The sequence below is a fragment of the Doryrhamphus excisus genome, linkage group LG15 (assembly GCF_037039965.1).
Source record: "Doryrhamphus excisus strain RoL-2023G ecotype Guam linkage group LG15, RoL_Dexc_Guam_v1.1, whole genome shotgun sequence".
NCBI lineage: Eukaryota > Metazoa > Chordata > Actinopteri > Syngnathiformes > Syngnathidae > Doryrhamphus > Doryrhamphus excisus.
In genome coordinates, this window is record NC_136371.1 from 5,765,308 (window position 1) to 5,792,502 (window position 27,195).

Sequence of the window (27,195 nt, forward strand, 5' to 3'; positions counted from 1 at the left end):
CAGTACAACAACCATCCACAATTGAGATATAATGAAGGTGTAATCCTTGTTTGTGACGTTATCCTGGCTATCAGTGATTAAGAAGGATGCTGCTTGTTGATGATACATGATGTAAACATGCACTATGGAGAACAGAAGGTATCTAATCTGGAAATCGTCAATATGTCATTCATGTTTTGTTTTTGATCTGTGTGTGTGTGTGTGTGTGTGTGTGTGTGTGTGTGTGTGTGTAAGGAGGGCCTCAGACGGTTCATTGCACTCACTAATCTTTTCAGATTCCTAAGAGAAGCCGGTCAAAGGTTCTGTGTATAATCCCACCTCAGTTTGGTCTGGATTACTCTTAGTCCCACTCTACTCCGAGTACTTCTGCTCTGTTTATTTACATCATTTTTACATTCATTCATTCATTTTCTACCGCTTTTTCCTCACGAGGGTCGCGGGGGTGCTGGAGCCTATCCCAGCTGTCTTCGGGCGAGAGGCGGGGTACACCCTGGACTGGTCACCAGCCAATCACAGGGCACATATAGACAAACAACCATTCACACTCACATTCATACCTATGGACAATTTAGAGTCGCCAATTAACCGGAGTACCCGGAGAAAACCCACGCATGCACGGGGAGAACATGCAAACTCCACACAGAGATGGCCGAGGGTGGAATTGAACCCTGGTCTCCTAGCTGTGAGGTCTGCGCGCTAACCACTAGATCTCCGTGCCGCCCATCATTTTCACATCTGAGTACTTTAAACTTATACCATTTTAGGTGATTTTAGATGACTGGGGAGTCTTGTGTGCACTTCCTGACCTAGATGATGAGACAGCTTTCTGTTTCACATTTAAGACCCTTAATTATTGAATGAAGTTTCATTAGTTACAGTTTCGTATCTGTCGGTGTGACTGTCGGCAGATGGCAGCGACATGTCTATGGAACTCTGAACCAAAGTTAGCAAAATCTTTGTCTCCAAAGAACCCACCCTAATCTCCGGTTCTCTCCCAGTGGTCTGTTTCCTATGCATGAATTATACTCTGTTTACGTGCTGCTTATATTGGTATGTAAATTCTGTCCTATACAGCGTGAATTGACATTGGGGGGTTTCCCACACTCCTCTCTATTGTGTTCCCGTCGCCCCCTTCCGTACTTCCTCACCATCAAACACCCTTTTAATTCCCCCCATAGAGAAGAAAAGGAAGGAAAGAGGCCTTCGTTGTTGTTGTTTTCACCATGTGGTAAACTTTGTCAGGGCATATTCCGAGGGTGAAATTGTACAAATTGTCTTTGAGAAATGGGGAAAAAAAGTGTATATTTTTGGTTTCAAGTGTTTGGACATGCCTTTGCAGCTGGTATCCTGTTACCCCGTGCGTCTTAACATTCCTCAGATGTGTTGTCAGTACAGGCTCCCACTGATGAACAGTCTTTCCATTTTAGTCAACCTCAGTGAAGACCTGCTGCCGCTTTTGTCAGCCTTGTTCTTCTCGCTCTCATTCAATTAAACCTCCTCCTCCACTCCTGCTCTTTGAGGGCAATCTAACCCACCGTGACCAATCCAACTCCAGACAACACGACTGCCTGTGTGTGTGTGTGTGTGTGTGTATTCCTGTGATCCTGAATCACGTCTGCATAGCTGATGCAATACTTGAGGGATGGTGTAATGAGTAGATCATCACATGATGCGAAAAAGTTTGTCAAGAATGTGATAGCTAGCCATCCCTCCATCGTTGTTCTTCACGCTACGTCACAAACACAAAAGGCTGTCCCAAGAATAGACTCCTCAGTTTTTCCCGGGAAAAAAAAAACATCACTCCCCCCTCCCCCTCCTTAACTGGGGTCAACTCCTCCTGCCACCACCCAACCACATCATCGCTAGCTTTAATGAAGCAGCACTAATCCCTTTGTTTGGGTGTGTGTCCCATTGGGAATCAAACTGAGCACACAAGAGGGGAGGGGCCAAGGTTATGTGTGTCAGATTCACACTTTCAAACACGTGCAACACACACGCCGCAGAAACATCAGGACATATTGATCTCAATGTTTTTTTTTCAGTTTAAAACAACAGCATCCTTTTGTGCAAATGTAATTAATACGTGGTTAGCAGCACTGAAAACAGTACAAAGATAGCAATGATAAAAATACAACAACTATGACATTAGCATATATAATACAAGATGCAGTCACACGGGATAGTTGTTGTGTGTTTTTTTTTGCACATGTATGGTAAAGTGTGACCAGTAATATGTTCTCACTTCCATTTCAAAAGTTAAGATGAGATGTGAGGAGTTACGCCACTTAGTGGTAAACAACATCTTTAGTTTTGTGTCTTCAGCTAAGTTCTGATTGAAGTGTTGTCCTCACGGTTGAGAAGTTCGTCATTGGTTCTTAATTGGAAACATACAGTCTGCTGCGTCACATTGGTGGGACTTGTTTGGGAGTTGGGTTCTTTTCTGTTTTAGTGTGGTAATGGTTTTGAACATGCATCAGATTACAATTGGGTGATCACATAATCAGTTCACAGTTCCAAATGTCCAAAAGGAGTAGGAAGAAGCAAATCTTATTAAATCCTACCCCTCCATCTTGTACTTTTACAATCATTAACTGTTCCATTTGTTCACTTCCTGCTTTCCTAATATAGTTAAAGTTTATTTTTTATTATTATTATTTTTTTGTCACGTACCGAAGTACGAGGTGATATGACCATACAATGTAATGATAATCGGTACCATAGTAACCTAGTAGTTTACCATAGTAGCATGGTAAATAAAGTTATGGTTGCACAGGTTTGGGACTTGGAAGGCAGGTGTAACTTTAAAGAATGGACAAAAAGTCCCATGATACACTGCAGATATCAAAATGTACATACTTCAGTCAGAAAAAGGGAAAAATGTCTGACAATGCAGGAGAGTTGTATATACTAATGGCTTAATGGCTCCCCCTGGTGGTGACAGAACGACCACTGCTGGGAAGTAATTTGGAGTGCTGTGTGCCATCGGTGTTTCTATGAAGGACCTTTTCATTTTCATTCCTTCTCGTTGTGGGCGGAGTGTCTTGTTTTTGGTCAATTAAAATATAGTCAGCCAATAGGGTGCATTTTTCAGTACAGGTATAAGAAGTCAAATATGCATTACCCCCTTGCTCCCATTGAATCAGTCTATGTTCCCCCCTGTAGTTGTGACGAGTATGTCACCCAGCTGGAGGAGATGCAGAGACAGCTAGCTGCAGCAGAGGATGAGAAGAAGACCCTCAACTCCCTTCTGAGGATGGCCATCCAGCAGAAGCTTGCCCTGACACAGCGCTTGGAGGACCTGGAGTTCGACCACGAGCAGACGCGTCGCACGGGCAGCGGCGTTCGTTCCAAGACCCGCGTCAAGGCCTCAGTCGGCGTTAGCAGCAACCCCAACGTAAGTCAGGGTCTCACCTGCGCTGGCTCGGGCCAAGGTGAGCACACCAACGCCATGCCCAGTGGCATTCTTGGAGGACCCAGTGTCTTCTGCAGCGAGAAATACAAGATCTACTGCGACTGAAGCTGCTGCAAAGTCCGCATGGGACTGCTGTGTACAGACGGGAGGGAGGGGGCTGACCCCCCCTGCCATAGTGTTAAAAGAGCCCCACTTGCTCGCTTTGCTCCCTGGCCAGCCTGCGCTCCTCTAGGGACTACTGTGTGACTAACCATCTGCTTGTGTGTGCTAGTGTAAAGGCTTGGGAAAGCACAGGTTGGATGTACAGTACGTTTGGACTGTAGTAGACATACTTGGCATGTGGATGTTAGGGCCCCATCATCAGGGGACTTTGTGGGTTTGTCTATTCTTTCCGCAGTCTGTGTGCTGTACATATGAAGCGCAAGGTGGTCTTTGTGCTTCGGTCCTATGCCTCCTGATTGTGTTGCTTGGCAACAGTAGCACATGATGGAGATGATGGCGGATGATGATGTCCAAATATGATATCCTTTGCTCCATTTGATGGCACGGGTGCTCCTTTTCGACAAAAAAATCCAAGCTCAGCTAAACAGCTGATCCATGTTTACAAGAAGATTGAACTAAAATATGCAATCTCCACCTGGTCTTCCTGTCAGGGGGAGCACTGGTTACATCGACACAAAAAAATCTGAACTTTTTTTAAATAATGGCTGTAAAGGAGCACCTGTGACCGCAGCTGTTTATTCTTTCAAGTTAAAGGCTCAGGCGCAATAGAAACGCATGGCTTTGCAGCTGTAGGAGCTTTTTTTAAGTGCTTTTCTGTTGTCGGGTGTACCACAGGGCACTAAATTAGAGCCATATAAGGAGGGAGACGGACCATTTGACAAATCTCCAAAACCCAAAATAAGTGCGCTTCAGCATAGGTGCCTCAGGTTCTACCTTCTGGCAGAAATACATTTATTGACTACTGTGAGAAGAGCTACATTATAGTTTTGACTAAGAAGGCGTCTTTTTTTTTTTTTTTTAATTACAAAAGAGCACAAATTCTAAAAATTCAAACCTGGGTATTAACTCTCCAAAACTGCTTGGCAAAAGTGCCTGATAACCCAAACGCTTGATATATTTATCTGTCGATCTGAAGCCCTGCCCTTGTGTCCTACTTTCCCTTGTCCTTATCTTTGTCCCTCCTGTCTTCAGTTGTTGTCTTGATGCTGTGTCGCCATGACAACCTCCTCTCTCATATTTTGCCAGCATCCCCAAAATGCGTCTGATAGTGTCCTTACTCGTGTACGTCTGGCCCCTGTGTGTGTTAAACCTGATGTTTTTCTTTGTTTGGCGTGTGAGGACAAAGCAAATCTTGGTAGCCGGAATAGCTTTATCACCTCACGGAGCTTTGTGTTAGACAAATAATTCCAATAGAAGTGGGGGCTTGTGTTTAATACTCTTATGTACTGCTTGTGGATCATAGACACATTAGCTTTATGATGCAAAAAGCAGGGTTGATATGAGGGATTCCTGCAAGATTCAGCAAACTTTGCAATTCTTTTTTTCTACCAATATATATATATGGAAACTCTATATTGTTAACACGATCTTGTTCAGGTACCGATCTTGCAGGATCCCGGTACAGTATTCCGCTCCTCTTAAATGTCAAAGAGAAGGGGCGCTTGTCAGTGGTCAACCCTGCTTGAGTGTGCATTGGTTAGCGACCGCTCACAGCATGGCGACGGAGAACAAAAAAAAAAAAGATAAAGTCACTTTTAAGTTGACAATTCCCATATCTCAGTTTCAATCTGTTTGCTTTAATGGAGAAGAGGGAGAAGAAGAGAAAAATATGTTTAGCCGATGGGGAGACTTTCTTGTTTGAGTTCCACGTTCTTGTAAAGGCTCAGTGGAATCTGAGCCTCAGGATGTGATCTTTACTAGAACCTCCCCTTTTTTGATTTCCTATACCTGCCTTTGCTTCATCAGAATTGGCGTCCAGCTTACGCGGTGTCATAATAGCGTGTCACCTTGTAGGCTCCTCCTACCTCCTACCACTTCACCTTTACGTTTCACGACATGCATGTTAAACGTATTACTCATTAACGTGTATGAAAAAGCATCATGTCCTCTGGTTCAGTTTCCATGTTGTGTGGTGTTAACATTACACACAATACGGCCAATACATTGATTTGGATTGACTGATTCCATCCACAAATGGGAAACCAGAGGAGGTGGGCTTATTGCTCCATGTAAATGTTTTTTTCTTTACTTTTTTTTTTTTTAATCTGTGCACTTTCATAATATAGGATTATAACAGACTAATATTAACCTGTAGGAACGTGTGGTAGTACTATGGTTTGTGAGATATTCAGTATAGTCCAAGTTATGAGTGTCCTCCAAAGGAAATATGTACTTCACAAACCACAGATCTACAATTTCTGCATAATCCTAAAGAGTTTTTACATCAGTGTGTCATTTTTTTATCATATGTTGTGCTGTTATATTTATACGTTATGTTCGTTCTACTGCCATGTTCTCTACAAAAAATCCAGGGTGATCCAATTCTGGGGTTTTTCATGTATTTATTATTCCTAGGAATAGTTCAAACTAACTCAATGAAACTTGACAACGCTCTCCCACCAAATCGGTAAGCTGAGTCTTGGGAAAAATTGAGCGATACGGCTTTTCCTAGCTTCTTACCGAGGGCGTTCCACTGAAACGGGATCACTGATGTTCAGAATTCTCTGCAAAAAGCGACCATTAAATTCCAAATTGGAATTGTTTTATTCTCTCTTGGTTTATCGTGCCAAATCTTGGTACACCATTTAAGGTCGGACAAACAAGCGGCCACTGCGAAAGGTGTCGATTTTTGGCCGGGGGCTTGTTTCTTTTTTATTTTTACATAGATTAGTTCTTTATTTCTGACCAGTAGTGCCTTTCATTGTTTCAAGGGAGAATTTTAGACTGGCGTTTTATGTTTTTTTTTGGCTTTCCGGGGGAGGGTTTGGGACTGAAAATGACTGTGAGCAGCAATAAACGCAAAAGGGAATTCCGCCCCTTTCTGCATTGAGTGAGAAATTAGCTCAATAAATCAAGCATTGTTTTGAATTCTGCAGGTCAGTGATCCTTTCATCAAATTCAGGGGTATTAAGAAAATGTGTTTTTTAATCACACTTTTGGGAACCAAAAGAAGTCCCTTTGGCCTCCTGTTGTTGAACGAACAGCTCCAAGCATCTTTAGTGTGTTTGTGTAGCTGGGTGTGCTGTTGGAAACTACAGGCTTTGTTTGGTGATGGTCATGAGATATCAATAGTATTATTGCAAAAACAAAAATGTGCAGAGAGCGCATTTTATCTTACTTTTGGTCTGTTTTTTGTTTTTTATTATTATTATTTTGAGTTTTTTTTTTTTTTTTTACATCTTAAGCAATTTGTTTTCAGGAAACAGAAAACGAAATTGGCATCAACAAGCGTGAATAGTGCCATGCTCGCCAGTACTCGTTTGTTGAGGCGTCAAAAGTTACTAATACGGAAGTGATCCTAACAAAAAAAAAGTGCAATTCTGATACTGTTCAAGAGAAAAAGATGTTTTCTGTTTGCTGGAAGCGACAGCATTGTGATAATTAAACTAGCTGTGCAAACTTTATACTGTTATATTGTGTTTCAGTATTGATCCATAATGAGAGTTTGATATCTTTATATGAAATAACTACTTCACCTGTACGTTGGTATTTATTTGACTTGTCATGCAGTACTGTATTCTTATCAATAATGTGCATTATGATTAGTAATATGGATTACAGCTAAATGTCATATGCATGTTTCTCAGATATGGGACCTTTACACAGCAGTGAAAACAAACAGGTGAACTTTTTAGGGTGTTGGAAATAAATTTTGATTGAAATGAAGTGAAATGAAATACTGCTGAAACTAATCCCGTGAAAAAGCGTTTTGGTTTGTTTTCCAGTAAGGGTGTGGGCTGAACTGTGTAAAGGTAGTCATGCTGACTAAAATCAATAAACGTGACTTAAGTTGCAGATTGTGTCTGCGTTGGGTTTGTGTTGTGTATGTGTGTGTACATAGCTCCCCCACAGCAGCAGCTTGAGCATTCCCAGACGGACCCCGTGCACGGGAGACCTTCCCAGCTGTGGAGGGCTTCCAGGATCACATTTCACACAATGCACTGAAACACTCCCACAATCTTCTCCCCTTCTCGCCTTTCCTCCATTTCTCTCCTGCTTCCCGCCTTCCTCGCCACCCTCAAGAGATACGCCCACGCATTCATCCCAGTGAGTTTCCTGTGACCTTTGGTGGACTCAACACTTCCTGTCCAAGCCCTAGAGGCAGGCATTCTGCATAACCTCATGCAGCTGTTGTTGAGTTGTGTTCAACTCCATATAGTTGACAATTAGTACAAATCATATACTCATATTTTTGTTTGAACAAATGTACTGTCGTGTTTCAGATTACTGGGAGTGATACTGGGTCCCATTTGCATCGACTAACAGACGCTAAAACTGGGACAGGCTCCAACTGTGAACTCCAAACTGCAAGACATACTTTGTTATTGTTTGGCATGTACGTATATTTTTCAACACATACTTGCCAGTTATTAATAACTGACACACACAGCTTATGTGTTTCACACTTTGTGATAACAAGGCATTAGACCAGTGTTTTTCAACCTTTTTTGAGCCACTGCACGTTTTTTTATTGGAAAAAAAACCACTAACCACCTCAAGTGCATCACTAAGTCTATTGGAGGAACGAGGCAATCAGCTACGTGTTGCCACACGGACGAATATTACATTGCTCTGCCAGTCTTTACACCACAGACACTCGACAATGACATCATATTTGTAGAAAATTAATGTTTTTTATGATATTGGATAATTTCTCGCGGCACAGTGGTTGAAAATCATTGTATTAGACGACATGAGGTCACCGTTGTAGCAAACGTAATGTGGGTCAGTGGGACTACTCCCATTGCTCCAAAAATATTTACTGTATGCATACTGAAAAACGACCACTGGGTGCCGCTATTCAGTCAAGTTGCTTTTGAGGCCTTTTTGAGAGCATGTGCTGTACTTGCCTACAAAGAGTCCCCTTTATGTGCTTTTAACCATGTGATAGATTCAATGTGGGAGCCTGAAGGGGCAGTGAGCCACGATCAGCTGCTTTGAAAGAAGATACAAACACACCAGACTCACGCGGAGCTCCTTAGTACAACCTCACAGATGCACATGCACATTTCCAGAGGAGCTCCACTGGAGCAGGGATAAGACCGTTGATGGTGACAACAAATGCATGACCGGTGGGATGTGATGTTAGCCTCGTGACGGGATTTAACACTCAATACTCACTTGACTTGTATCTGCAATTAACATATTTGCACTTGGAGACATTCCATTACAAACGGTTTCAAAATTACTGTTCAGTCATGTCACTGACAGCATCTTTATAGATGATTGCAATGCTATATTAATGCTATATTATCACATACTTACAGATGATTATCAGGGTGAATAGGGTGGACTACTAATGCTGATTTGCCCATTGACCCAATTCATTAGACTATGGAGGTGTGCCTAATATTGCTCCTGTTGTAGTGCTAAATGAGGTGTTGATTCAATCAGGATGTGGCTTTTTGGTTTTTTTTTCACCTCCAAAAGAGAAACAATGGCGTCTGGGTTGTGACCGAACCTCCACTCAGAGATGTGTCATAGAACAAGCAGGTATCAAGTCACACTTATCTGTGTCGATTTTCACACCGGCTTAATTGCCTAACAACTGTGTGCCTCCATCTTACCTCCCCCATCTCTGCCTGTGAATGTTGCTATTTCTCCGTGCTCTGTGGTTCTGAGTGGTGGCAGCCCACAAAGCGAGCAGAGAATGAGAATGGATCCCAGAGGGGCTGTTTGTACGCTGGTTTGGCTTTTTGTACAGTACTGGCCTGACAGGCATCCCTCTGTGCTGGCCGGCCTCTAGTCTATTTAAAACACGAGTTCAGCCATTCACTCAACTCTCTCCGCCTTTCAGATCCTGCAGAGATAGCATAACAATTAATCTCCAGTGTCCTTTTTTTACTTCAAATACAGGAGTCATGTTTTGCTATAACGGGTGAGATGCTACTGTCATGCTGCGATGGTGGTTTTACAAAATGTGTGGTGCTGTATGTGTTAACACTTAGCAGAAGGGGGCAGGGTTTACACACCTTTCCAGCTTGCTTGAAAGGTGAGGAAACGGGAAACAAAAGCTTCACTTGAAGCTTTTGCAAACACCTACCTGGAACCTAGATACCCCTTTTTCCATTTAGTTAAATGATATTTTTTGTAGCAACAAAAGCATCAGAGTGGGAGCTTGGGAACCGTGTCCACTGTGAGTTGTAGAGTTTTACTTAAGCTACAAAAAGTTGGGATTTTATGACAAACATAAGTACCAACACATTAATTTCACATATAGCTGCAACCATTTTGAATTGGTTCTTCTTTAAAATCAGTAAGGTTCTTGCTTACCTTCCCGGTGAGGTGTATGTTAGCTTGAAATAGAATAAAATACTATTTTAATATTATTTTATCATGGAAAATGTGTTTATTTCACATATAGCTGCCACCATTTTGAGTTGGTTCTTCTTTAAAATCAGTAACTTCTTGCTTACCTTCCCGGTGAGGTGTATGTTAGCTTGAAATAGAATAAAATACTATTGTAATATTATTTTATCGTGGAAAATGTGTTTATTTCACATATAGCTGCCACCATTTTGAGTTGGTTCTTCTTTAAAATCGGTAAACTTCTTGCTTACCTTACCGGTGAGGTGTATGTTAGCTTGAAATAGAACAAAATACTATTGTAATATTATTTTATTGTGGAAAATGTGTTTATTTCACATATAGCTGCCACCATTTTGAGTTGGTTCTTCTTTAAAATCGGTAAACTTCTTGCTTACCTTACCGGTGAGGTGTATGTTAACTTGAAATAGAATAAAATACTATTGTAATATTATTTTATCTTGGGAAATGTGTTTATTTCACATATACTAGCTGCTACCATTTTGAGTTGGTTCTTCTTTAAAATCAGTAAACTTATTGCTTACCTTACCGGTGAGGTGTATGTTAGCTTGAAATAGAATAAAATACTATTGTAATATTATTTTATCGTGGAAAATGTGTTTATTTTCATGTTTGGCAATCATACTGTCATGTTCATTACCGCCACCTAGAGGTCTGGAGTGGAAATACATTTGTTTTAACTGCAAATCCCTAAACTCAAGCAGTGCCCACGTGTGCCCTGGACAGGTTAGGCGGTAGAAAACGAACGGACGTACACAAATGATGACGTCATAAGTGCAACTCAGCCATAAAAGCTGCCAACTACTTCCCATGTCTCCTATGACGTGTACACCCTCCTATCACGTGTTTATGACTCATAAAGGCAGAGGACCCCTCAGCTGACTGCACAGCAGAACAAAGCCAGCATGGACCTTGTTGCCATTCATGTTTTTTTTTTTCAAAATACATACAGCATGTGTTTTAAGTACCCCTCGTCCCAGATTGTGAAAAGTCAACAATAAGTATTTTTAATTTGCATAAAAAAGTTAAAACACCGAGGAACATTTTGAAGTTGATCGTTGCAAAGCATATGACATGATCAAAAGATGCATCATTTTATATGACACCAGTGTGAATGGGGGTTTGCGTGAGCGCGCCTCTCGTCGGGAGTGCGCATTTCCATGTTTCCAGCAGTTGGGAGGACAGAGTTCTTTATGTGCTGAAGGAGGAGGAGGAAGAAGGAGCCACGCAGGACCAGGGCGCTTTGACTGAAAATAACACACACACACGATGACCCGATTAAAGTCGGTTGTATCCACCAGGACACCATGAAGTATCCGTAGTGTGTGAGTTTTTCCCCCCCCTTTTTCGGACAAGAGATCAACTTTATACAAGATGCAGGGTGTTCCAACTACTGGTAAGTCCACACAGACCGTGAACGCGTCTTGGTGTTGCTTATTTTCAAAACTCCCATTGAATAGAACAGTTGCTCGACAGCTCCGATTACAAGTCCACAAACGCTTTTTTTTTTGCTTGTTTGTGTTGTTGTTGCCAGCTGTCAGCGGGACAGCTGCTAGCTTTTGTCGGCTCCACGTCGGCTTCGAGTCGTGTTACTTATTGTCCTCACCGACCAGCAAGAAAGCTGACATGACAAAATCGGAGCGTTTTGTTCAGACTTCTGCGTTAAGTCGACTTTTGTGATTGTGATAATGGTGACTGGGCATACCTTTCGAACTGTTTGCTCTATAGATAAGAGAGGTGTTGACAATTGGTGTCTCTGTGTATGTGATGGACCGGCATGATGCACTGCTGCCATAAACAGGGGTCACTACTTCCGGTCTAAATGAGGTGTAGATGGTGTGTCATGTCTTCACTGCTGTCTTTTATTCGAATGAATGAGTGTAAAACCCTACAATGAACACAAGAAAGTGAAGCGTTGCTGTGCAGACAATAAGAGTTTTGAATGGTGAGGAATTGATGCAACCTGTGATGCTATTGTACATTGCCTGGTAATTAAGAGCTAGTTAAGCTAATAGTTAAGATCCTGCCAAATAATTATTACTGTATGTAGTTATTTAACCCAAACGGATACGGTCTGTCAAGCGATTATATCGAAAGTAGGTCAATTTTGATCTGCTATTGGAACATTTGAGGCTAGAAATAACAAAAATAAACACACATGCTAACCTTGGGGCTAGACTGCAAAGGGAGTTTAGTGAGATGACTTGGGTGTAAACTACAGTTAAAGTAGGTAGCTCTCTTTCAAAGCAGCTATGTCACTATGGTAACTTTGATCTTCAAAATGGCTGTGAAGAAACTCGGTTGAAATGGGAGCAAGAATAATTCAGGGCAGCACTAGGATGCGAGTCGATGCTTCCAGATCATGCTGATTTGCTAGCATTCCCTGCTTAAATACTCAGATATATTGCAGAACAGCAATATTATATGTCACAGGAGTCCTTGTGTGAGTACTCAGCCCGGTAGTCAGTGGGTTTATGGGTCCATGCGGCTTCGTGTGGACAAATGACGACATTTTCATACCCACAGAACGACAAGCTGTGTGGTACTCCTATTTTAAAAAAAGCACGAGTGGACCACTTACTCTTCCATATCTGGCGTAGCAGCAATCTGGCATAGCAGCAAATAACTAAAATTCCTCTTCAAGAAGTAGACGGGCAAGTGTCGCTATGTTGGAAGTTGAATAAACAATAGCAAACATTTTTTCTGCTCTAGTTCGGTATTGTGGTTGACGCGTGTTTTTGATACACCGCCCCACGTAGATGAGTGTAAAGACACGCGCGATCTCTCAATTTCCGCGTGGCGCGTTCGTGCGAAAAGTATAACCCAGCCTTTACATTCGCCGATTTTCTGCTGCTGTAAGCTGCGTTATTTTTTTTTCACTATTTTCAAGTTGCATCCTGTAAAACGATTTGCTAATTTGCTAATTTCAATTAGCATGGGAAGCGTCTCGAGCCCCTTTCAGTTTTGCATCTAATAGTTGGTTATATGTTATAGTTATATGTAAAAGTCATATGGTGTCCAAATGAATTGTATTTAGAATTGATTATCACTGATATATATTTTGATGAGTGCAAGGTTTTATACAGTCGTATAGTTTTTATGATGCAAGAAATAGCAAGTTTTGAGTGCCTGTTAAATTTTGACTCCCTTGTCAGATTTATATACGCAAAAAAAAAGAATAACCGGTACAATTACTCCCCCCCCCAATGAAGTTGCCCTCCAGGCATTTTTCTCCTACATACTCATTCAAGGCCATTCCCCACCTCTTTTTTTTGTAATTCCCCTCCCTTCTTCATCACACTGCCCACCCACACCTCCGCCACACACACACAGATGTCTCACTACAGCCGCCATCAGATGAAATATCTACTTTTTCCCTCCCTTGTATTCTCATGTTGCTTATTTCTTCCACATGGGAACCCAGGCAGTCAGTGTGTGCACTCTGTGGCCTATTTTTGTGTTGGCCACTGCAGGGTCACATGAGTTATAAAGCTTCATTTGCAAATCTCTTATGAACCATGAACATACAGCAAATAGTCCCAATTTATGTGTGACATTTCACAGTCAATTGTGCTTCTCACTGAGCTTGAGGATGCACGTCCTGGCTCACTGTTTAGGTTATTTATTATTAACAAAAACTATGTGGGACTGTCTGTGTTTAACCAAGCCAATGTAAACATCTCCTCTCTGTGTGAGATAAACAGTGAGCAGGAGGAAAATGAACAGGACGGTGAGAATATAATCTACCCAGCTTCCCTTCGTTTTTTTTTTTTGAGCATTTGGCCCCCCGTGCACTCCCGGCCATAAACTTGACTTGAGGTCATGTTAACTGGTGAGATATGAGGACAGACACACATGTGTATCTATACAGATGCTTGGTTCTAATCTTGTGAGCGTGCAGGTATGTCATCTTGATAAGGTTCACAGCATGGACTTAAATCATAATAGCAGTTTTATCAGAACTGCAGCAAATATTTCTTTAGATGTTCCTTGGGTGATGTGTTGACTTTTCTACCTGTTCTGATTGAACGTATTGGATATAATACACATAACTGCTTTGCCCTTGAAGATAGATCTAAATAACGAGCGAGCACAATATCAAGAGAGCATTGAACCTTAAGTGCTGCACTGCAGTTTTCTTTCAGACATCAATTCTCTAACTCATGGCAGGTTCATGTAGCCTGAAATAAGTGTGGAAATAATGACAAACTGAACTACTTAAAATACTTTTTTTTCGTGTATCACTAACATTCACTTTTTACTATACCATATTAGCTATAAATCACACACTGACTCCTGTTGTCAAAAAAAAAACTTCATAGGTTTATAAAAACAGATGATACACTACCAACGTATAATACAGAATATTAACCAACTGCTTAACCAACCATGTGCTCTGTGTGTTTGCATGTGTGAGTTTTCTATATATGCCCTAGCAAAAAGTCCAGGGTGTATCCCCGCCTCTCGCCCAAAGTCAGCTGGGATAGGCTCCAGGACCCTCGTGAGGAAAAAAGCGGTTGAAAATGAATGAATGAACTACTTAAATACTTTCGTCATATTTTTTTTCCATGTATCACTAACATTCACTTTTCACTATACTATATTAGCTATGAATCACACACAATTCCGCCTCCTGTTGTAAAAAAAAAAAACTTCATAGGTTTATAAAAACAGATGATACACTACCAACGTATAATACAGAATATTAACCAACTGCTTAACCAACCATGTGCTCTGTGTGTTTGCATGTGTGAGTTTTCTATATATGCCCTAGCAAAAAGTCCAGGGTGTATCCCTCTTGCCCAAAGTCGGCTGGGATACGCTCCAGGACCCCCCGACCCTCGTGAGGATAAGCGGTAGAAAATGAATGAATATCATCTACGTAATAATACCAATTCAATATATCAAAGATGTTGAGGTTTATGTTATTGAAGTGTGCAGGAGTAGGGCGTGTATGAGTCCCAGTCAGATGTCTGGTGTTCTTTACAAAGCAGGAAGAGGGCTGCATATAATGCTTGGAACACATGTGAATGTTGGCGCCCTCTGGGCACCTGGGGAACACATTGCATATAAGTCAGCTGAATTGTGACGGAATCGATGCAATGATTATTTATTTAATTTCTCTTTTTATGAGAGTAGTTGAGATCTAATCACTGTAGCTCCGTCTAAAATTGAAAAGTTTAAAAACAATTATTCGGCTAATTAAATGAAAACTCTGACAGTGTGTGTGTTACATTTAGAAGGACCCCACCACAGGAACTCGGAACCGTCAGTGAATCTTTTTATTGCTGAACAGTCGGCATACCGTTTTGATTCCAGTTTTGGCAAAGCAATTGAGCTCGCAGAGGAAGATATCAATAGCTTTGTGTAGCTCAGCTCCTGCTGAATAAACATATAATCATAAATATCTGAATACCTACCGTATCTATTTAGTTTTAAGCAAGCCGGTCACTCATGAGTGCCAATTGCCAACATCCCATCGGCCACAACAATACCCACACATGCACTATACTCCATCTTCCTGTCATTCACGTTACACGAGTGAGACAGCATGAGTCACTTCCCAGGCCATCCAGAAGCTGAAGGCTCTTTCCACGCTTGCCTGAGTGTCACATTGATTTTCCTAATGGGCGTCATGTGTGACTCCTGCAATGTGATGGATCACTTCTCTGACAGGGCATTTTTCTATTTCTTTTTTTTTTTTGTTATCTCAATCTAAAGCGCTTGACCTAGCTTCATGGATCATAAATGTGTGTCAAAAGTTATTATAGTGTTTAATGTGCTGTAGGTAATCGTTTGCTGGGTTAACATTACAAGTGAGCAGTGTGAACAGACTAAAATTGACTTTTTTTTTTTTTTTTACATAGATTATGCTCGAGATGTGTAACTTTCTGTCTCAAACTAGAGCCAAAGCAACAGCCTTGAGTATTCCTAAACATATGTACGAGGTTAAAAACAGATCACATTTGTCAAGTTCCAAGAGATGTTCCTAATAGTTTAGCTTCCTCACAAATGCCATTCAACTCGATACACACACACACACAAAACCGCAGCCTGCTGCAGGCTTGATTATAAACATGTGTTGTACTTGTTACTGCTCAAACTCAGCATTGCAGAGCTGCGCGGTGCATTTTTTTTATGTACAGGTGTATCCAATCGCGTGCGGCACAGAGAACGTATTGCAGGTACGCGCCTGTTTGACTGGTTCTTGACTCATTTGAAGACACGCTTCTGTGACAGGTGTTTTTGGAATTGTTGGTTGTACAGTTGCAGTCAAATGCAATTCTAGTAGTGGGGCGGGGGGGTACTGTACCGCCCAAGTGTGGTGGAGCCGGCACTGCAACAGACATAATAATAATATTAATAATAATACATTTTATTTGTATTGCGCTTTTCAAAATACTCAGACACTATACAGAAGAGTGAAGTTGAATAAAGCAAGTAAACAGAATAGAAGACACACCAAAATACAACATTCATTGGTTAATACACAGTTAAAACATGAGTAAAAGCCGGGTGGGGGACAGCAGTCAGATACAGTAAACCTCGGATATATCGGATTCAATTGTTCCCACTGGTTTTGTCCGATATAAGCGAAATCCGTTATATGCGTATACCAAAAAATGTCCGTTTTCCGCATATATCGGATTTATATCCGGTATATGCGTAAATCGGATTTTATCCGTTATAAAAAGGCACTTCCTTGACTATGTTTCCAATGTACCTGGACTGGGCAATGAAAAGAGACGTAAGGTAATGAGAATTTAACTTTATTGGCAAGTTCCCATACATTTCAATAGCATGTGATGTCATTATCGTTTGCACTTGCGTTTATCGTTTGGTTTCTAAACCTCGCTAATAGCAACAAGAAGGCATTTCTACAGATTTGAGAATTTTTTTATTTCGTTGTACATGCTCATGTACATGTCTGTAATTCATACAAAGATATTATAATCTTCATCTTTGGCTGTGAACATGGATCAAAGATGGATCAAAGGCCACGATGCAGCCATCCGATATATGCGAGGGAAATTGGAACGGGACTGGAGATTTTGTCCGAAATAGGCGAAATCCGTTATAAAAAATCCGATATATGCAATGAATTTTTATTGGAAATGCATTACAGAAAAATTGGTTCTTTTTTATCTGTCCATTGTGAGCGAATTTCCGATATATCCGAGGTTTACTGTATAAAAAAGTTAGACATTAAAAACAGATTACAGATAAGTTAGCTTTCATGGCTAATGAACAATGGCAATTGAAGAGAGTGTTGTTATGCAGGTGCATTTAATCGAATAATTCAGTCACTTTTATTACAAATGCTGATCCGAAATTAGAGAACATTGTCAAGCTTGCAGGAGAGTTAGAGGGGTAAGCGTTACTGTGAGTGAAAAATAAACATTATTATGGGCTTATCAATTATTTGGGGATTTTATTTAGCTGTAATGTAATATAATGTGTCACCCATTGAAAATACTGTAGCCTTGAGCTTCTGCCTCATCTTTCCACAAGTCTGACCAAACGTTCCGAAGTTTGTAGATCTAAAGCGACAGCCCCGCAATAACAATCAAGAGCTGCCATATAATATTCCACCTTCACTGACACTTTCAGCGCCCACGGAACGTTGACTCATGAGAAGGCTAAATAGTTTCAACACTTGAAGAGAGGAGACATGTTTGGTTTGAGGATGTTTCTGCTCGGACGAGCAGTCCTTCCTGCACAATGTGTTTATGCTGGAGGTCTCTTGGCTTTATTGTAGGGTCTACCAGAGGCACACAACACTCTCCTTCACACATACAGAAGGAGGAAGTGACCTAGTTTTCCTAAATGGTACCAACTGTTGAAGACAGACTGACTGTGTGTCACCCAGTGACTGACTTATATGTCAGATGTTGATTGTTAGAATAAAGTAATAGTTGTGTGTATTGATCCACTGTATGTTATGCACATGCAAATATAAATTATCCTTGGCTGTGGGGGATGTGAAAACGATAGCGAAGACCCGATAAAAGTTATAACACATTTCAGAGGCCTTTAAAAAGTATGTCTTTGTGTCTTGGTCACAGTGTATCTATCCACACAGTCTTCTGTCTGTCCGCCTGCCTGGACTGAACCTTTCCCAGATGAGGGGGATTTTCCTGGGAAAGTCATACGGAAAAAAACAGCCCTAATAGTAAACGCATGTCCATTCCTATTTCTTGGCTATTGTGAAAGTGTGTTGATATTTTATGAGTTGAACTCTTCCAAAACGGTGGAAACATGCTTCCTGTAGACTGCGGGGTGGGTCATGGGGGGGCACATAAAGGTCGAGGTCACTTGTAGGTACCAGATGGCGAGCAGTTGTCAGTGTAGTGTTGCTCAAGCTTCATTTGGGACATTTGTTTGTGCGTGGAAGGCTTACATTAGCAATTCTTTAAATAGCTCATCTTTTCATTGGTGAGTTGGTGTCCTTAAGTGACATCACAGGATTTAGTTTACTGTTATAAGCACATTTTAAATGACATGGAAAATGCCAGAGATTGATTTTTTTCCATCTTCTCTCAGATTCACATAGTTGGCCACATGGTCAGGAGATCTGGTAGACCTGGGTTTGAATCCCCATTGGACGTAGGTTCATTGGTGACTCTGTCTACATGTGCCCTGCGGATTGGCTGGCAATCAGTCCAGGGGTGTACCCTGCCTCTCACCTAAAGTCGGCTGGGATAGGCTCCAGCATACCCCAGCGACTGTAAATGGAATTAAGTGGCATAGAAAATTAATTAATGAAAATGGCTTGAAATTGCATCCAACACAAAGTGAACAATCCAGTCAACTTTATCCTTTTTGGGAATAACTGATGCTCTTCATGAGTTGACATATATAAATTATACATTTTTCTAGTGGATATAGTAATACTGGTTCCAGTTTTTAGAGGGGTAACCCAATAGACTTCTACACCACTATGTACATCTGTGTAATACTTTGTTCTTATACTCAGCATAGTTACTCCAGACCCCATTCACTGTGCAATATCTGATCAACCTCCATGTGCAATATTAAGGGCTCTAATGCAATATACTAAGTTCTATGTGAAGTATTTCCATAATGCCTCATATTAACTCTCTAACAAGATCTCAGTGTATAGACTGGTCATATATCTCATCTCGTTTCATATTATCTACATACTGTATTGTATATAACTCTGGGAAAAACTGTTGATTTTGTTAATACTTGGGTTGTTTATATTGTTTATTTTTCTATAATGTGTATTTTGTACTGCTTAACTGACTCTGTACTCTTGCTGCTGTGCAATACAAATTTCCCTACTGAGGGACGAATAAAGGCATATCTTAATCTTAATCTTAACATATTCATGGTCATTGTCAGTTTTCACCATAGTGGTTTATTCTTTATTTAAATTCTGTATGTCACTGGTAAATAAATTACTCCAATCTAGGCAGAGGGATTTTCCTAGAATAACCTCCAAGAACACCGTTTTTCCAAACATTCCCATTTCATACAAGCTCATGCATTGACATGTATTTCCGTCTGCTTACTAAAATGAAAAACAAATATCCGGATGTTTATTTTCCTGCATGGATTGTTGGACATCTGTATGAAAGTCAACTGGACACACAGAGGAAGGGACGAGGGACTCGTTTCTCAGTTTAATTTAGAACTCTGCTTGTTGTGTGTTGTGTAATCATCATACAAGCCCCCATTCAGTCACCTGATGGGGGTCATAAAGCATTTTGTAAATGTTGTCCCAGTGTGGCGGATTGTAGCTAACACAAACGGCCTGTGTTTTACACCTCCATGTGTTCTCCTTTTTACATTTTGCTACAATTATGAGTGTAGAAGAAGTATAGCGTTGTGTAAACATGCATAGAGTATTGTGGCAAACTAAGTTAGAACTGCCAATCTATGCATTTCAATGTAACATTTTACAATATGGCAAATACTGATAGTGTATAACTGGTACTCTATCAGTAGAGGGCAGTGTGGTTTCATTTTTGTTGTATTTTTCTGTTGCAACCTCTCTGGTCCAAGAATCCTTGTTAATTAATTTACCCATACTCCATAGGAACATGCATTTGAGTCATTTTGTGCAGTTTGTCCACAGCTTCATGCTTCTAGCTTTATTCAGGCAGTTCTAGTCTCTCTTCGGGTGACCTCGAGGGATGTCACTGTAAATTTAAAGGTCACTTTAGCAACACCAGACTCACTCTCCTTGTCTCCGTCCTCCTATAATAGTTTGCACTAGTACCCGGCAGCCATTTATCATGAAATACCGCTCTCTCCTGTAATGACTTTCTGAAACATGATAGCACCGTTTAATGTGCATTAAATCTGTGCTTAAATGGCTGCAGGCAGCAGAGCACGGAAAAGTTGACGTGACCAGTTAGATGTGGTTTCACTTCAACCGCGATCCCGTTTAAAATGTCACCTCTGTACCCGTCATCCTCATTGGGCACCGTAATGTCTGGAGGTCAAAATGCCACTTAACAATAACAAAAACACCTTATTAAAAAAGACACTTGTTGGAGAACAATGACTTCCTGTATTTTGAAAGCCTATGAAGTAACGGCATTGGTCATTTCTAGCGTCCCAAGAGTTACCAGATCTAGATATATGTAGTGTGAATAGGAATCTCATTTACTCCCATCATCTTATCAGTCACCAAATCTCTTCTCCATCCTGTCTGTAGTATTCATTTTGGCACTCTCCCCTGTGCCATATTGCACCCGCCACAGCTCTCATCACTGGACAGTCATAAGAGCCCGAGCCTAATGAGGAGATGAGAGCTACATCCACACAGATGGATCCTGTTCCTCTGGCCCACAGTGGATTATCTTCCTCAGTTATTTCAGGCTTTCAGCCCCCCCCTCTCTCTCTCATCACTAACAAGCACTTCATCTGATTATATGATCCTGAAAGGAGGTTACAAATAATACAACAACAAACTGCCTCGGGTTGCTTGGCATCTGCCTTTTACTGGATGACCATGTCAACATTTGTCTGCTACTTACATGCCCAAAGCTAAATTCTTGTCATAAATTGGCTTCCCAAACATCTTGTGAAATATATTAAGTGCTTACACTGTAATTCCTTTAACTGGCTATTATCTGCGTGCACACTCTTAACTGCTTAAGTTAAGACACAGATATATTAAATTGTTACTTAACAGCTTTCCCTTCTGACTGTGTTGATGACCAAGTAACATTGGAAAGACATCAGGCTTCAGCAACAGTTTGGCAGATAATATATATTCTTTTGGGGCTGCACGGTGGACGAGTGGTTTGCACGCAAGCCACACAGCAAGGAGACCCGAGTTCGATTCCACTTGTGTGGAGTTTACATGTTCTCCCCGTGCATGCGTGGGTTTTCTCCAGCTTCCTCCCACATTCCAAAAACATGCTAGGTTAATTGGCGACTCCAAATTGTCCATAGGTATGAATGTGAGTGTGAATGGTTGTTTGTCTATATGTGCCCTGTGATCGGCTGGCGACCAGTCCAGGGTGTACCCCGCCTCTCGCCCGAAGACGGCTGGGATAGGCTCCAGCACCCCCCGCGACTCTCGTGAGGAAAAAGCGGTAGAAAATGAATGAATGAATATTCTTTTGGGGCTGCACGGTGGATGAGTGGTTTGCACGCAAGCCACACAGCTAGGAGACCTGAGTTTGATTCCACTTGTGTGGAGTTTACATGTTCTCCCCGTGCATGCGTGGGTTTTCTTCAGCTTCCTCCCACATTCCAAAAACATGCTAGGTTAATTGGCGACTCCAAATTGTCCATAGGTATGAATGTGAGTGTGAATGGTTGTTTGTCTATATGTGCCCTGTGATTGGCTGGCGACCAGTCCAGGGTGTACCCCGCCTCAGTTGGGATAGGCTCCAGGACCCCCCGACCCTTGTGAGGAAAAGTGGTAGAAAATGAATGACTGCAACTCCAACCACTTCTGCCTGATGCTTGCCTCTGTAGGCAAGTTCAAACCTGAACTTCCAATCCCTTACCTGGAAGCCGTTAGAATTAGCTCTGTGCTAACACGGAGCTAATTCACAGAGCTAAGCCTACAGCTTGTACCCAGGAACGCCCATATAAGGAAGTCTGGCTCACTGTGATGTCACAGTAAGCTGTGAAAAACTCATTAAATGAGCTTTAACATTGAGAATACAACATTCTAACAACCTTTAATAGTAATAGGTCCCCTTTAAAGGGTCACACAAGCAAAGGCGTTTTCCTCCCAGCTCTTTTGGGTGTACTTTACTTGAAATGGATGTTCCATCATGTCTCGTTGCTGGTAGTGACAAATCCCCTCGTGTCTTTTTTTATGAAAAACACTCACATATGTGAAGGTTTCACAATCAGTCTTTCACAGCACCCGGTTTTCCATTTTGGATGCAGTTGTCATTGACGCTAACATAAAAGATGAGTATTAAGGTTGTTGCTCTTGAACGTGCACACCTGCATGTTTTCATTTAATATGGTTCCAACTTTCTCCTCATTTGAACTATTTATGTCTACCCTCTATGTTTCTATTTCCCTCTCTGCTGCGCACTAATCTCTGCTGAGCCGTGCGTAATCGCAGGCCATCTGGGCGCTGCAGGCGGAGATGAGCCTGCAGCTCATCAGATGACCAGACCCACTATGGGTGGACGCATCCTCATGTGCATGCACGTGCTTACACGCTCACACGTATGGACCTCATTGGGGGGGGCAGACCTCCACCTGCATCACTGCACCTTTCAAGGGCAAGCAAAGGAAGCGAATGTGCTTCACACGGTAGAAGGTTAGATTCTACCTTTTGCATTATTAGTTCTTTTCTGACTAAGACTCGATCTGTAATGAATTTATTGACACATTTTCTTCTGTATTATCCTCCCATCACATCCGTGCCTTGAGCACCCCCACATTCAGTTAGCATGGGGGTCGATGTAGGAATACATTTCCCAAGCCCACTCGGCGACAGCAGGAGCTCCTTTTTAAAACCCGAGGCTGACTGTAGATTGATCATCGCACGGCGCCAACCTTTTTTGTAATGCAGATATAAGACCTTCTTCCTGCCGCAGGTATTAATAATAAATTGAAGGATTCTCTTGTGGCTGAAATATTAATGATTCTTCTTTAAAGAGGAGCTTTGACTCCGTAGGGAGGGAATATGATAACGGGCTTGTTAGTATAATTTTAAAAGATGTCTCTGATTTTATTTGCTTAATGTCAAGAGGGTTCTCGTCAGGGAACGGATGGGTCAAAAATACTTTTATATTCAATGGCAGTTTAGTGTTAGCATTAAAAATCACTGGTTTGCTCGGAATGGAACATCTTTTCAAATGTGTATCGAACAGTTCAGTGCATGAATCCAAATGAATGTATGTCAGTAACCATAGTAACCGCACTTTGCTTGACCTCTTGGTGACTGCTTAAACGGTATATTTGGTCTTGCTGCCTCTTAAGAGACCTTCTGGGATGTTTGAATGAAAATGTAAACATTGTGTTGTCATAATGTGTCCTCATTCAAGATGACCAGACACTGAGTGGTATATTATTATATTATTATCAGTGGTATATTATCTGAGTAAGGGCAACTAGAGGTTATTTGGAATAGCAATGGTATTTCGGAGAAAATACACTCCGCCTGTCACATCCATTAGGGGCCAATCAGCTCAACAAGTTCAATACATAGTACTAACTTGACAAGCAGCCAGTGTCTCTTCATTAAATTTTTTTTTTTTTTTTACGCTTTTTATTAAAGAAGCTCCAGTTCTGCTGCTATGGCAACGTCCATGTTAATCGCATTGGGGGGATGAAATTGCTTGTCGTCTCTTCTCCCTTTCAGGACATTTAAAAACCAGAACCACAGCTGCCACACAAGCAGGTTAAGTTAGGGTCGAATTCTACAGGAACTTTGGAAATCTAAAAACAATTGTTACATTTTGTGTTTGCCGTCGTCACGCCCGTTAATTAGCATGGGAAGCACATCGTCAGCACCTTTCCGTTTTGCTGTTATAACCAAATTTGCGGGCAAATTATTCCATGTGTTGTTATGCATTGATATCTAAAAAAAATCATGTGGTGTCCATATCATCACGGTTGTTATCACCGATATTTTAGTGAGTGCATGGTTTTATTTGCCACTATTTGTGATTGAACAGTGCAGCTTTTTGATTATTAGAACTTTTCAGTTTTTTAGTCAGCAGGTTTGAAGAATGTGACTTTTGTGAAAATGCTGCCATTTATCAACATGAGTGCAGGTGTATTGATTTTATTATGGTTATAATATAAATATATCGAATCAGACAGAAGATGTTTACTGTTTTGTTTTTAGAAATGTGGTATAGTATTGACCCATTAACATATACTTTTCTTCCAGTCAAGTCACAGAGTCCATTCGTTCCTTTCCAGTCTATAAAATGTATAGATGGAAGTCAATGTACAGCAATAGCAGTCTTGCATAAGAAGTAACACTGTGGTGAGAGGTTCAACATTCCTCTCTAAAGCACAGCTCACATTCCTCTCTTTAGTGTAAGAGGGTGCACTGGCCCACATAGTCCAGGGTGGGTCTTGTTTCCGAGAAGAAACAAGCCCCAAAGAAGCCTGGTGCACGAAGACTCCCCATCTTCATGTTAGATCTTCATGTCTGCAGGTGCACAGATCCAGTACGCACCGCCGTCCAAAAGTCATGCAGAATTCACTGCATTGCTATAAGATGTAGCCAAGCTGAGTGTTGTAATTGTCTCAACTTTTAGGTCATTCAGAGTCCATATTCAACCCACTCCCAAAGCTTTCCTTTTCTGAATGTAAAATAGCCACCCATCCCCCCCCCGTCCCCCAATCGGCTGCGTCGTCTTCTCACACCCACATTTAAAATCCTGTTATCGTTTTGGGTGTTTCTGTGCTGTTACCATGGTTATCAGCGGTATTAGACGGTTGGTTCAATGCTGGTTTCAGGTGATGTCACCCTCTCTTCCAGGCCGACATCAAGATGGGGGGGTGAGGGTTACAAAGCTTGGTAAATGGAGATACGGAGCAGGCAGGCTGCTTGTAATTATGTGTGCATAAGAAGCGGGTCGGCTCAGCTTGGTGGTGCGATCTGTGTTTGTTGGGGGGAAGCGGCCCAGAGACACGGATGGTACTCCCTTGGGAATTTTCCCAAACTGCCCCCCCCCCCCCCCCCCCCCCCCGGGGATGGAGCAACCTCCATTATACGACACCTAACAAGCAGTCTGATATTATGACATTTGTTGTGGCATTTTTGAGTTAATGTTTCAAGCAACCAAAATCTTACTTGAATTAAGAAAAAATTAAAAACTGCTACTTGATTAATCACATGATTAGTCATATTAAAGGAGACCTATTATGCCCATTTTCGACCCATTTTTTTGAGTTGTGGACTCCTGGAGCAGCTACCACCAAAAGCTTTCTAGGTCTTGCAGAATCTGCACCTATTCCAGACACCCACGGCCTCCCTCTAGCCACGCCCACTCCACTGTGATTGGTCCCACTCAGTTTGCATGGTTACAGCTTGTACCCCGGGATGCCAGTGACTTCTCTCACAAAGCTCACTGTGATGTCACAATGGCGGTGTTAGTAATAAGACCTGGTATCATTTAACATGATAATAGAAGATTCTAACAATACGTACAGTACATATTTGTGGCCACACCTAAAAGTAAATGACAGAGGCATGCCCTTATGTTCAGTCAGTTACTAATTTGACTTCCTTTTTTCCTTCTGCTTTGCATTGAATTGTTTTTTGAATTTGAATTTTCATGTACAATATGTATCCTGTGTATATCCATACACTTTATTAATATAATTCGGCCAAAGTATCGGTATCTGGCTTTCTTTCAACCTTCAATATCGGTATCTGCATCGGTCCCCAAAATCCCATATCGGTCGGTCTCTAGTCCAGACACTATCATGCAACAAATGCACATGCATACTCACTGATGCGAATACACACTTCCCCCATCCCGCATTCAACCACTTCTTCCCCTCTCTCACTTCACTCTCCCCTCCCTTGCCATCGCCCCTCAGCCTCCCTCCTCCCGCCAGCCCAGGCCCCGTCATTAGTTTCCATGGTGACAGTTGGGAGGCATTATTGCTGGCTGAGAACGGCTCCTGGGTTCCTTTCAGAGTGGCGGCGGCCCAGGCATTGTTTGGTCCTCTGCTGTGAATGGTGCTGGGAAAGGAAAAGGGGAGGAGAAGAAGACAGGAGTGCAATTTTTTTTTCTGCCGCTGTCTCTGAATTTGTAGAGGAAGGGATCGAGGAGGAGGAGGAGGAGGCGACAGAGGAGGGACGAGAGAAAGAGAGGCAGGAAGCGTAGTGCTTTGAGTGAGTCAATGAGGGCACAGGAGAAGTGGCAGTAGCACATTCATGCTCGCTCCGTGAGTACACTACTCCAGCATCCATGCTCCTCGTGACACCGTGCTGGACTGGACCGGTCTTGTTTCTCTGCTGGATCTACAGAGTGGATCAGATCTGGATTCTTAATTGAGTTTAGCTGGTGAGCCTTACATTCCCTTTCTATTTTGTATTTGTGCCCATTTGTATATATGCCATGAGTCTGTGGCAGGTGCTTTTTCACTATGCATGCCTGGGAAGCAAACCGCCGACTGGGTTGTGTTTGGGTGTGTGGGCTCCACACAGTCTGCTGAATGCAGAATAATTCCCACTGCCCTCTGAAATATACATGCCAGTCTGCATTTTTTATTAAGGACGTACATTGGGGGCAATTTTCTGCTGCCTTGATTCTTGCCTGCAGTGTTTTTTTTCCATGGAAATTCTGGGTGGCAGAGTTTCCTCTTTAATCTGGACCACACCGGGTAATTGGGAGTACGAGTTGAGCCCTCTGGCTCCTTGGTAGTGAAGTGTGCTGAGAATTGTTGTGAAAGGTGAGCGATACCAAGGGTTTTTTTTTTGGTTTCCTTACCTCTTCATGTAGTCTCATAAGACAGCAGGCAGGCATTTTCCCCATAACAATAACGGTATATAGCTGTGTGATAATACATCTACATTAATCACCTCTGGTATATTTTTAGCGTCATATTGTGCATTGTAATTTATAACTGGTGAGTCTGCTTAAGGAGACGGGACTGTGAATGTTTCCATGACGACCGGCAGCAGCTGTGTGAGCTCCACTGAGGCTGAGTGTGTGGAAGACACTGTGGCATTGCCTAGAGACGGTGACGACTGTCTTAATCGCTGACCTTTTGACCCAAATCAATGGGATGATGCTGAGCTGAGCATCTGT

The 27,195-nt window shown here is 41.8% G+C and overlaps 2 protein-coding genes across 2 annotated transcripts in view; both read left to right on the forward strand.

Annotated features, from left to right (window-relative positions):
* The window catches only part of LOC131104778 (protein bicaudal D homolog 2-like), a 31,717-nt gene extending 24,288 nt beyond the window's left edge, over window positions 1–7,429 (forward strand). The window contains exon 10 of the mRNA XM_058052292.2: window positions 3,163–7,429. Within this exon, the coding sequence (XP_057908275.2) occupies window positions 3,163–3,517 (355 nt within the window). The 3' untranslated portion in view covers window positions 3,518–7,429. The remainder of the gene's footprint in view (window positions 1–3,162) is intronic.
* A 3,698-nt stretch (window positions 7,430–11,127) lies between these two features.
* fgd (faciogenital dysplasia) overlaps window positions 11,128–27,195 on the forward strand; it is a 41,137-nt gene continuing 25,069 nt past the window's right edge. The window contains exon 1 of the mRNA XM_058052291.2: window positions 11,128–11,357. Coding sequence (XP_057908274.2) covers window positions 11,336–11,357 — 22 coding nt within the window. The 5' untranslated portion in view covers window positions 11,128–11,335. The remainder of the gene's footprint in view (window positions 11,358–27,195) is intronic.